Below are 13111 nucleotides of genomic sequence, written 5' to 3' on the forward strand. Positions count from 1 at the left end.
TAAATAAAATGAGTTCCTGTGAGATACAAGTAGATAATGTAGATTATACAAGGTAGAAATATAAATAGATAACAATAGATTGCTGTCTGAAAGGTGGACCAAGATTGATGGTTGGAAAGAGTCTGCTCAGAGGTGATACGGAAGAAGAGCCTGGTGGTGGTCTTCTGAGAAACCAGCCACTGAAACTGCCAAGGAGGAGAGTTCTACTCTGATACACACGGGGTCTCTATGAGTTAGAATTGTCTTCATGGCAACTCACACTGTTGTTAAGTTGTGTTATCGTTGTTAAGTGCCACTGAGTCAAGTACAACTCATAGTGACCCTATGAATAAAAGATCTGAACCCTGTTCTATAACTATCATCATTTCTCTAATGTTGTTTAGGAATTGGATGCCAATCCTGATTCCAAGCCTGTCTTGAACTGTGAGCTCTACTAAACTCTGTCCACTATGGCATTAGACCATTATGGTATTTGACACACAAGTGGCTCAGTGTTCTGTATCCAAGCAACCCCAAGTTATCTCAGTACAGCAAACTGACAGACAAGTGTTATACTATTTAGAACACTGTTCTTCCCAAACACAATCAACAGCGTGCCTGAGGCCACAGGCCTGAGGATCCAAAGGACTTTTAAATACAAAGGCCTGCTCACCAGGTCCTGATTGACTTAAACAAGAGGCTTCCAGCCTACAGCTGTTTGTTGACTAAATCCAGGCTTACACATGATTGTTAACAAAACAAAAAACAACCCAACAGGTTCTTGATTTAGTTGAAACTGGCACTGGTATCTATCAAAAGCCTTCCTTGACACATCAATATAACATGAATATTTCCTTTGGCATTAAATACTGTTTCATTAAATACTCTTCCTTTTAAGGAGTGCTAGTGATACAGTGGCTCAGGACTCCATTGCTAACTAAAAGATCAGTGGTTCAAACTCACCAGCTGCTCTGTGGGAGAAAGATCTGACAATCTGACGAATCCGCCTTTGGACGGCCTTTGAGGCAGCCTTGAAAATGCTGTCCTATATATTCTGTAAGCAGCTCTGGTAGCCTAGTGGTAAGAAGCTGCACAGCATCCCCAAAGGTACACAGTTCAAATCCAACGGCTGCTCTGTGATAGGAAGATCGGACAATTCACTTTTGTAAAGATGTGCCTTAGATGTGTCAATGAAGCAGCTTTGGAAATGTAGGCAGCTCTGGAGGCCTAATGGTTAGAAACAACACAACAATCCTAAAGGCAAGTGGTTTGAATTCACCAGCTGCTCCATGGGAAAAGGGCGGAAAATGACTCCTTTGCCGTTAACTTTCTTAAAACCTTCTGGGAGGTCAGCTATGAGTCGGTTCAGACTGGACAGCAAACAACAACATAGGTTTTCTCAGTCAAAATCCACTTGACAGCACACAAATGTAACAACAGCATTAAATATGCTCTTTAAAGCTCATTGTCAAGTCAGAACGGATTAATCAATGATCCTCCGGCTGGTTTTTAGAGGCTGTAAATCCCATGGGAAGAGATTGTGAATCTTTCTCCCTCTGAGCTGCTGATGGATTCAAACTACCAGAGGCATGCAACTCTCTACAGACTATGTCACAGTCTAGGGAGGTTAGCTAAGGAGGTTAGCTAAGTAGGTTGGCGGTGCAACTCGCTACAGACTATGCCAATATAACATTACTGTTATGTTTACATATCTCTCATGATAATAATGCAAATTCATTTCTTTAACCAATGACATAGTATTGGATAGATTATTTCCAGTGTTTTATTGTTATAAACACTACAGCATAAACATCCTTACACAGCTTTATGCACCTCCCAGATTACTGATTTTAGGATGAATTCTGTGTAAGGGATCCACTAACTCAAAAATGTGTCTTATCTTTCTACTTTTGGTTGTTGATAATCAGGGCATACCACCTACTTTTCCTGTTCTAACCCTCACTCTACAGAGGTTCTCTTGGGGAAGCCATGGCCCCAGGTCAATCTAGGGAACAGCCAGCGGTCATTAAGTCTATTGAGACCTCTTACATTCCATTGAACCTACTTGAGCAACCTCCAAGTATTGAGACAGGGCACAGCTGTGGATGGAGGTCACTGGGGAAGAACAGAGATGCTGCTGGTACTTCCCTTCCTGAATGTAAACTCCCTCCATCTCTGTTTTCTTCACAGGTTTTATCTCCTCTGGCCAAGAACCTCTTCCACCGGGCTATTTCTGAAAGTGGTGTTGCCTTTGCTTCTGTTCTGTTCAAGAATGAAAGCAGGTCTGCCGCTGAAGTAGGTCTTACTTTGGACAGCTGCCTGACCTTTGTTCTCCTGGTATCTCAAGGGTCTTTCTTGTCAAGGATTCAGTGAGCATCCTCAAAGAACTATGGATGTAAGAATGGCTGAAGCATACAGGCAATGAGAGATCTCGCCCAAGGTCAGATTTAATAGTGCTGTGAGTGTCCCTATACACAACAGAGCTAAACTTGATCCTATCTTGTCCCAACCTCATGTTCTCAGACATTCTGGACACCATCATTACAGCCACAGTATCAATCTATCTTGTTGGAAATCTTTTATCTCTTTCACTGACTTATCCACCTTTCTCAGCATGATGTCCTATGCATGTGTGTAGAGAGATAGAAGTTGTTGTTGTTGTTATGGACCATTGTGTCAGAACCAACTCGTAGCTGACCATCCAGCTGGTTTTCAGAGGCAGGAGATCACGTCGGAGAAGATAGCCTATCTTTCTCTTGCAGAGCAGCTGGTGGATTTGAACTTGCATGCCTTTGGGACAACCCCAGCTCTAGGGTTGTCTAGGACACCAGAGCTCTCTAGAGAGATAGTGACATCTATCTATCTATCTATCTATCTATCTATCTATCTATCTATCATCTATCTATCTATCGTTGAGATTTGCCTCAAAGAAATGACTCACATACTCGTAGAGACAAATCTCAAGTCTGTAGATCAGATCTCAAGAGGCAATGTCCAAATCATTAGCAGGCAGGATTTCAGGCTGCTGGCTCTAGAGGACACTGGTTTCAGAGGCCGACATACCCAAGGTGTTTTGTTGGGAAGTAACAGACTGAGCGGGCTGCCTTTGGATACTGTTGAGTTCAAAGTCGGCAAGTACACAGATCTCTGCTTCAAGTTTGGAGACCACAAGCCAGATGTAAATCTGACAAAAAGGTCTCTAGCTTTTTTTCAGAGTCTAAACATTAATACCATGAGGATCACACCCCGGAATAGATTAATTCTTAATCAGATGAGGACTAATCATATCTTTACAGAATTTACAATCCTGCTTATTAGGTTAGAATGTATAGTACACAGATTGGTTGCAGTACACTGAGGTTCATGACCAAGTTGACACACAGTATTAACCATAACAGAGAAGAAAGAGAGATTTGGATTCAGAAATTGTATTTAGAGTCAATACTCTTAATTACCACTCCACAGTGCCTCTCTTTAGACATTCCACTTTGAGATAATTATATCTATCTTAAGAGAGATGAGGTAAGAGAGGAATCCTTGGGTGTAAAAATGAACACTCTCCCACTAAGCAAAAGCTAGTGGTTCAAGTTCACCCTGTGATGTCTTGGAAGAGAGGCTAGGTGATCTACTTCTATGAGATAAATCATTGAGAATCCCATGATGCACAGTTCTACTCTGAAATACGTGGAGTGGTCCTACATTGTCTTGACTTGATGACAGCTGGTTCTAGTTAAGATGACAGACTCAGAAAGAATATATGGTTAGTTCAAATCACAATTCAAACTAGTAACAGAGGCAAGACTAGATCCCAGGACCCACACATGCTAGTCTATTTTCTTCTACCTCCTGAAAGAGGTTGAAGGTAGAACACATTGGAGGGGGAGGACATCCCTCTTAAAGTCTGCTGTATCTTGTGATCTCTGCAGCAAATTGCCATCTTTGCTGGGTGTAAAACCACCACCTCAGCTGTCATGGTCCACTGCCTGCGCCAGAAAACAGAGGATGAACTCTTGGAGGTAACGCTGAAGATGGTAAGTGCATCCCTTCTCATGGTCATGCAGCTCTCCTTGTTAACTCGGCCCCAGGTGTCATCATTTGTGACGTCTACTTTACCTGGGAATACTAGCTGGGACAGTTTCTGTTCTCTCAGGAGTAGAGGTACCCTTTGGATCTTAAGACTCTCCCTCCGGACCCACTTTCATAATAACATATTTTAATATCAGAAAATTACCCAAAAACCCCACCCCACACAAACCAGAAAATTAATAATTTCGTGATAACATCTCAGTTATCAAAGCTTAATATGTTGCCACTCTGATATAATTTTAGGAAATTAAACATAGATTTACCCTAAAATTCCAAGTATCTCATCTTGGTTCTCTTCTCCTCACCCCTTTCCAGAGGTAACAACAAGTTTGGATTTTGGTAATGAGGATATTAACAACAAAGGTGGTCACAATTTTTCTTGTTTCCTTTTTTCTCAGCTTTTACCTCAGTGTTGCTGTTGTTGTTAAGCACCATCAGGTCCACTATGACTCATAGCCACTGTGTAAACAGTAGACCTGAATTTTGCCCTCTCCTGGGCCATCCTCATCATCTCTGCCAGGTTCTAGCCCATTGTGGTATTCACTCTGTCTCTCCATATTATCGAGGCTCTTCCCTTCTTTCTTTACCTTTCCCAGCATGACCTTCGACCTATCCCTCCAAAGACTAGTTCCTCATGCAAATACACCCAGAGTAAGACAGACAAAGTTTCACCATCCCTGCCTCTAAGGAACACCCTCACTGCATTGCTTGCAAGACAGATTTGTTTGCTCTTTTGGCAGCCCATTAGATATTCAAGATCCCTTGCCAACACCATCATTCAAAGGCATCAATTCTTGTGTCATCCTTACTCATTGTCCAACTTTTTCAGACGCATAGGAAGCAATTGGCTTGGATCATGGCTTGGATGAGGCACACCTTAGTTCTCAAGCCGATGTCCTTACTTTTCAGCATTTCCAAGAGGTTCTTGACAGCAGGTTTCCCCAACGCAATATGTCTTCATTTCTTGGCTGCTGCTACCAAGGGGGTTGATTGTGAGCCCAAGTGAAATGAAACTGTTGACTACTTCAATCTTTTCTCCATTTATCATGATGTTGCCTATAGGCCCGAGTGGAGAGAATTTTTGTTTTTTTGATGTTGAGATGTAACTCGAATTGAAGGGAGTAGTTTTTGATCTTCTGCAGTAAGTGCTTCAAATCTTCTCCACTTCCTGCAAGCAAGGTTGTGCCATCTGCATAACCCAAGCTATTGACGAATCTTCTAATCCTGATATCACATTCTTCTTCTTACACTCCAACTTCTTGGACCATTTGTACAGCATACAGGCAGAATAGGTATGAAGAAAGGATACAACCCTGACACGCGTATTTTTTTAAGCCCTGCAGTGTTCCCTTCTTTTATTAAGACAATTGCTTCTTGTATTTTATTGATTATGCAAAGCCATTTAACTCGGTAGATAATAACAAATTAGGACTAATATTGATAAGAGTGGGAATTCCAGAACATTTACTTGTGCTCATGCAATAACCAATGTTGTTGTTGTTGTTGTTGTTGTTGTTGCTGTCTGCTGTTGAGTTGGAATTGACCCATAGCTGACCCTCTAGTGAGTTTTCAGAAGTAGTAAACTGTATGGAAGGAGATTGTCTGTCCTTCTCTTATGAAGGAGCTGGTGCATTCAGACTGTAGACCTTTGGGATTGCAGTGCGATTTCTTATCCCTAGTCCACCAGAACTCTCCAGTAACTCAATTTTCTAAATTTTCTGAGATCTACTCTCATCTACCACTTTTGTCTATCCATTCATTATTTTGTTATTAATGTATTCAACCTCCCCAACCCATCAGCGTCCTTTCATCCTATAATATAGATCCCAAACCCTCTAACATAGTTCAATCCACTAATCCACCCACACCTTACATTTATCTATTATAAATCCAGCAATTGTCTGTCTATTCATCCTCCAGTTACCATATATTTTCACTCATCATCAATCCCTCTAAAAGTTAGTGATTCATAGCTGTTGTTGTTGTTGTTGTTGTTGTTATGTGCTATTGAGTCACCTGTAACTCATAGCAACCCTATGTACAACAGCCCTAACCCAGCTCTAGTTGTCTGACAATTACTATTACTCTTTCTAGGTATGTATCCAATCTACCCACATTCCCTGTATTGACCAACACCTTTCTTACAGCAGGAGTACAGAAGAGAGATAATTAATTTTAACTAGCAAGGATCCTTCACAGAGTGAAGGGTAACAGAAGAAGTCCCTTCAAAGAAAATTAGGGTGATTCTCAAAGAGAAGGCAGAAAAGATGGAGGGAAGGGCAGGCAAAAGCAAGATCTATCCTTTGCAGAGTTCCAGTGGCCCTCACTCAGGGTCACCACGCTCCACTCTTGCCTTGTTCATGCCTACCCTTCCCTTGTCCTAAACACAGGGTCTACCTACACATTTCCTCTTGGTCCAGAGGGACACCCTGTTACCTTCAGGACACAGCTAACAAAAGATCAGCTTCTCTCTCCTAGAAGCCTCACACACAACCTCTGCCTTTGTCTTCACAGAAATTCTTCAGTATTGATTTACTTGGAGATCCCAGAGAAGTAAGTGCCTTTAGTTTCCCAATTACAGATTTAAAACCTTGGCTTCTTTTTTGTTATAGATAAATGTACTGAAAACAATCTTGTGTGTGTGTGGGGGGGACAGTAATCCCTTGTGCTTACCTTAGCAAGGCTCAGAGAGGGGCAGTGGGTGGGCATAGCCAGGAGGACCAGACACAGAACTGGAGCCCTTCTCTTGGACATCTAGTCCAGTGTTCCTGGTTAACAGCTCTGTGCTCCATGAATCTAATCCTCTCAAGTCTAGGCCTCTCTTGTTTGCATTTCCTGCTCCTCCTGCAGTAGGAAGTTGGGCTAAAATAGTCCTCTGTTGGTTTTCTTTAAAGAATCTTCATTGTTGAACCCAAATCATCTCCTGGTGGGACATGGTGCCTGCAAGGGCTTGGTCCTGGGCACTCTCCTCCCAGATACACTGGCTGGACCGTCTGCCCCATCTCCTTCTTCAACTCCCACATCCCCACAGATGCTGGTGACATTATCTCCATCATATTTTACCAACTAGTGCTCACCATTCCCTCCCTGAGAGATGGTGCTACGAGGGTCCAGTGAGATTCTCAATGATGACTAATTAATTTCTTAACAACTATTTAATAAGCACTTACTATGTGCCAGGACCTGATTTAGAAAACGGAAGTTGTCTGTAGTAGAACAGACATGGGGTGGAGGAAAGACTCAAAATCTCTTAATCTCTCAGAGTTTAACATTCTAATTGGGAGGATTACCATAAACAAACAAAATCAGTATTAAGACAAAAAAAAAAAAGGAAACAGGAATTTGAAGTAGAACTTGCAAGTGGATATGTTTGAGGTTTGGGTTTTTTGTTTGTTTGTTTTTTAAATTTTTATTTTATTACTTGTGTGTGTGTGAGTGTACCGTCAAATCAGATCTGACTGGTACAGGAGGAGATTGTCCCTCCTTCCCCGGCAGAGCATCTGGTGGATTTGAACCATGTGCCTCTGGGATTGTACTTGCAGCTCCTTGCCACCGAGGTTTGGGTTTTAAGGGAAAGAGTCCAGGAAAGGCTCACTGAGAAAGTGATATTTGAGACAAAATCTGAACACGGTGAGGTAGCTGGATCTGAGGACTGGGGACGGAAGAGCTTCTTCAAAGGCTCTGAGGCAGGAGGCCCTCTGAAATAATTCAGTGAGGTGAGAGAGCAGGCTTGAAATTAAAGAGGCATTGGATGTAGGATATGTTCGTTTGAGCGTTTAGATTTTGATACAAAACAAAATGAGAAGATTCTGAGGAGGAGAGTGAACAGAAGAGTGACATAACCTTAGACTTCACCAAAGCTCATTGGCTGCTATGTTAAAACTACACTGTAGGGAAGGGGTCTGGGTAGAGGTAGATGTAGGAAGATCTGTGGAAGGATATAGACTTGAAGTAATTCAGGTGAGGAACGTGGTGTCTAGGGTCAGGTGGATGTAGGGTCAAGTGGGCATGGTGAGCAAAGGTTGGAGTCTGTTTTTGAAGAAATGCCGGCAGGATTTTCTGACACTGGGTATTGAAGTGATAAAAAGTGTAGTTAAAGGTGTTTGTTACCAGAAGGTAATGCACACAGCCCATGCAGGACCAGCCGTGTGCCCACTCTGGAGAGCAGTGACTACGCCATCCTCACTGTTGCTGACATCGCCTGGCTCACAGTGCTTTGCTCTCCTTCCCAGAGCTACCCTTTCTTGCCCATGGTGGTCGATGGAGTGTTCTTACCAAAGTCACTCGAAGAGATTGTGGCCAAAAAACAATTCAACACTGTCCCCTACATCATCGGAATGAACAAACAAGAGTTTGGCTGGATTATTCCAACAGTGAGTTACGGAGGCCTCTTACACTCTCCTGCCCAGACCCTTCCCACCTCTGGTTGACATTCTCCAAGCCCTTCTTTGAAGGAAAGGCTGTGGTCTTCATCTGTAGGGGTTGATATTTCCATGGAAACCTCTGAGATGGCCAAATGGGTGGTCCATCTCCCCAAACACTTTATACCATTCCAGTTCAAAGTCTCTGAAATGCCTGTGCCAGGCGGGGCTGGAAAGAAGACCCTGAGTAGATAAGAAACCAAGACCAAGAGTGGGGAAGATGATCTCAGATCCAGTGTCTCCCACCTCAGACTTGGGCTTTTCAGAAGTCTCTGCACATGGTCTAAGTTTAGTTGGAAAAATTCAGAGAAACATTCTTTGTCATGAGTTCAAATTGGCTTCTAAAAGTGAAGAGGGACTTTCCCTTCATAAGGATTTCAGAGGCTTTTCCAAAGGACTCAACTCTACTGGAAGGAGTTTTGGCTTCCTCAGCCATCTGAGCAGGTAGAGGCACTTGGAGAGTCTATATTGTCTGCCCCAGAGCCCTCTAACCCTAGCCTTTCCTCTCAGAATCATTGGTAGTTATGGGGGTTCTAGCCTGATAAATGTTGCCATGACTACAAAGGGTGGGACAGTTTCTGCAAAATATTTGTTGTGCCCTTTGTCTTCTTTGAGTTTCTGGATGTAAATCCATTGGATTAATTGGATTTGTCCAATGATTCAAAGCATGGCAGAGTGAGCTTTTCATTCTGATTTGTTTCATTGGTTGATCTTTTCCCTGTTAATTCTCAATGCTTCACAATAATTTTTAACAGCTGATGGGCTACCCACTCTCTGAAGGTAAACTGGATCAGAAGACAGCTGCATCACTGTTGTGGAAGTCTTACCCTCTTGTTGTAAGAGTCAAGCGATTAACGGGAATTGGGTGAAGCTCAAAAAGGGGGAAGCACTTGTCCAAATGCCAGAGAGCAACCAACTGGTGGAATGAAAATTAGGACCCCAGAATTCTGCCCCATTTCCCTGTTTTCCCACCTTGTCACACTGGGGAGAGAGACAAAGGACCTCAAATAGCACACTAGCAAAGCAAGTTCTCCTCACTGGGTGGAGAAACCACGTCGGCCAACTGTGGAGTGGGTGGGTGGTGGCCATTTTTCACTCTTGATTCATCCAGGCTGTCCCTGAGGAACTGATTCCTGTGGTCACTGAAGAGTACTTAGGTAGGACCGACGACCTTGCCAAAAAGAAAGACCTGTTCCTGGACTTGCTCGGAGATGCAATGTTTGTCGTCCCGTCTGTGACTGCAGCACGCCATCATAGGGGTGAGTCCTGGAAACTAGACAGGAGAGGGGAACTCACCCCCAACAGGTTCTGTCTGCTTTTCCCAGGCCCTGACTCCTAGAATACACAGATATTTTGAAATTGCAAGAGTCAAGCCTCGAGGTTGATTCCATTCAACCTCTTGTGGGATGCTGTCCTATTTTGGTTTCTGCCAGAAGCCAACGCTGAGAAAAGGATCTCGTTGCAAGGAGTTGACTTGGGAGATGATCCCCAGAAATACTAGTAAGAATATGAGGAGATAACAAAGGAAAAGAAAGCTGATCAATGGTGAAAGGGTATCAGGAAGTAGTTTAATAAGAATGTCAGCTTTGGGTGCTAATGATAGGACAAATGTCTTCTTCCTGATGTCCTAAGGAAGTTATCTTCCATTGGTGGTTTACAAGACCACAGTAATTGTTATACTATTAGGACTTGATGTTTGGATTATCACTTAAGTGTGTGGTTTTCAATCAGGCTAGCAATGGGTATGATTGCGAGGATTAATGTGAAGTATAAGATTGATGCTAGTTGACTGATAATGATGTACGGGTGTTCAACTGGTTGCCCTCCGATTCAAGTGAGTGTTAATAGATCTGCTACTAATACTCAAAATAGGAATTGACTGATTGGGTGGAATATAAGGCAACGTTGTTTAGAGGTGCGGAGAAGTGGGAAGAGTATTAGGATTAGGATTGAAAGGATTAGGGCTACTTTGGACAACTGGGGGTGGGAATTCTGGGAAAGAGGAAGAGGGCATGTGCCAAGGTTGACACATCTGAACAGCAGCAGAGTTTGGGTACATAAACACCAGCTGCCACTAATCATTGTTTGGGGTCTATTCCCAATGGGTTGTGACTTCCCTGACACTCTTACTTGTTGAGAGTATAGGGATGGACATTGGTGAGGCCAGACAAAGCTCTCAGGCAATATGGATATTGGAGGTAGAAATCAGGCTGGCAGGCAAAGAAATAGAGGAAATGTTGAGGTACACTGCAGGCACGTGGCCCTCATAGTATAGGAGCTGGAGGACTAATGTTGGGAGATATGTCTTGGTCAGAGCTAGCTGCAAACGATTTTGTTAATGAATGAAACTGAGAGAAGAATGGGGCCAAGCATAGGGTCCATGTCAGGAACCCCATTAGCTCTTTTCTATAAACAAGAAAATGTTCCCTGGTCTAGATTTCTCCCTCTCTCTAAACCTGCTAGAAGGATTTTAAAGTTAAGATGCTACATGCTTGATTAAAACTACCTACAACACAAAACAGAGTACCTAAAACTGAACTACTATGTACTCAAGCACATGGCAAAGATGTAGTGTGATAACATGAACCACTTCTTCCTTATGAGGGTCCTGGTAAAACTCTTTATTTGGGGACCACCTGAGGTCAAGTTTACTCTTTCATCGATTGGGGTTTGGCTCAGATTGTAGGTCTGACTTGTGGTGCGTTCCCTTCTGTATCCTCGTACTCATCCGTGCTAGGATATCACACAACACTGAGTTTGTTGTTAGATAGTGACAAGTTGAGTATGACTCCTAGTAATTCTATGAACAACACATCTGAACCCTGTCCTATCCTGTGCCGTCCTCATCATCTCTTGACAGCTCAAACCCACTGCAGGCACTACTGTGTCAATCCCTGTCACTGTCTTTTTTTCTTTGACCCTCCAAGTTTCCAAGCATGATGTTCCTTTCCAAGGAATAGATTCTCCTAACAGCATGCCCAAAGCATGTGAGATGAAGCTTTGCCATCTTTGCCTTCAAGAAGCACTCCAGTTGCACTTTCTCCAAGATACATCTGTTTGTCCTTTTAGACGTCGCTGGGATATTCAATACGTCTCTCCCATCAGCTCAAAATGATTGGTTCTTCGTCATTTGTCATCATTCTTTGTCCAGCTCCCAGATGCGTAGCAAATGATTGAAAAGACCATGGCCTGAATCGGCACACCTTAACTGACGTTGTTGCTTCTCAGTAATTTGGAAAGGCCCCTGACTGGCTGCAGACTTTCCCAATGCAGTATGTCTCCTGATCTCCTAAAGCTGATACCAAGGGTGTTGGTTGTGGATTCAAGGAAGATGAATTCATTAACAGTTTACATCTTTCCTCCACCTATCATGATATTTACCTATTGGTCCAGTGGTGAGAATTTTTGTTTTCTTGATGTTGTGATGTGATCCATATTAAAGGCCATAGTCTTTGATTTTCTGCAACAAGTGCTTCAAAATACTAATTTTAATGAACATTTACAGATTTTGGATTTTCATTCATTCATTCATTCATTGTTGCACTTTTTTTCCCCATCTCACTTTTAACAAGCAAGGTTGCGTCATCTGCATAATGCAGGTTGTTGATGAGTCTTCTTCCAATCCAGATACCACATTCTTCTTCATAGAGTACAGCTTCTCGAATGATTTGCTCGGCATACTGATAAATAGGTATGGAGAGAAGATACAACCCTAATGCACACTTTTCCTGACTTTAAACCATGTAGTGTCCCTTTGCTCTTTTTGGACAACAGCCTCTTGACCTAGGTAGAGGTTTCAGCATGAGCACAATTAAGCATTCTGGGATTCCCATTCTTCTCAAGGTTAGCCATACATTTATTATGATCCATACAAATGCCTTTGCATAGTTAATAAAGCATAGATTGACATTCTTCTGGTATTCTCTGCTTTCAGCCAAGATCCATCTGACATTAACAATGATATCCCTGGTACTGCAGTCTCTTTGAAAGCCAGCTTGAACTCCTGGAAGGTTTCTGTCAGTGTATTGTAACAGCAGTTTTGGATGATTGTAAACAATATTTTGATTGCATGTGATGTTAATGATATTATTTTATAATTTCCACATATGGATCATCTTTCTTGGGAATAGAAAAAAAATATGGCTCTCTTCCAGTCAGTCAACCAGGTAGCAGTCTTCCAAATTTCCTGGCACAGACTATGAGCCTTTCCAAGGTTGTCTCTGTTACTTGAAACATACCATTTGGTATCCCATCAATTCCTGAGGCTTTACTTTCTTGCTAATGCTTTCAGTGCAGTTTGAACTTCGTTATATTTGGCTCTTGACCATACACTATTTCCTGAATATTTACATGTTGGCCAAATTTTATTGGTACAGTGTCTCTGTATTACCTCCATCTTCGTTTATTGCTTCCTGGATCATTCGAGATTTTGCTCAAAGCACCACTAAGCATTGCTACTTAAAGCAGGGCAATAATTAAACATCTGGAAGTGAAAATACAGTGCTCTAATTATTACTCAAGGAACTTTGGTAGCCTTGTGGTAAGGTGGCAAGTGCAAACCCAGAGGAACATGGTTCAAATCTATCATCTGCTCTGCAGGAGAAAGATGGGCAGTCTCTGCCTAT

The 13111-nt window shown here is 42.5% G+C and overlaps 1 protein-coding gene across 1 annotated transcript in view; it reads left to right on the plus strand.

Moving 5' to 3' along the window:
* CES1 (carboxylesterase 1) overlaps positions 1-13111 on the plus strand; it is a 40358-nt gene that overhangs the window by 15087 nt on the left and 12160 nt on the right. The window contains exons 6-11 of the mRNA XM_006882520.1: positions 2170-2274; positions 3906-4010; positions 6580-6618; positions 8298-8438; positions 9242-9322; positions 9598-9745. Coding sequence (XP_006882582.1) covers positions 2170-2274; positions 3906-4010; positions 6580-6618; positions 8298-8438; positions 9242-9322; positions 9598-9745 — 619 coding nt within the window. The remainder of the gene's footprint in view (positions 1-2169; positions 2275-3905; positions 4011-6579; positions 6619-8297; positions 8439-9241; positions 9323-9597; positions 9746-13111) is intronic.

The sequence above is a fragment of the Elephantulus edwardii genome, unplaced genomic scaffold (assembly GCF_000299155.1).
Source record: "Elephantulus edwardii isolate Elephantulus edwardi_28Jun2011 unplaced genomic scaffold, EleEdw1.0 scaffold00021, whole genome shotgun sequence".
NCBI classification, from domain to species: Eukaryota; Metazoa; Chordata; class Mammalia; order Macroscelidea; family Macroscelididae; genus Elephantulus; species Elephantulus edwardii.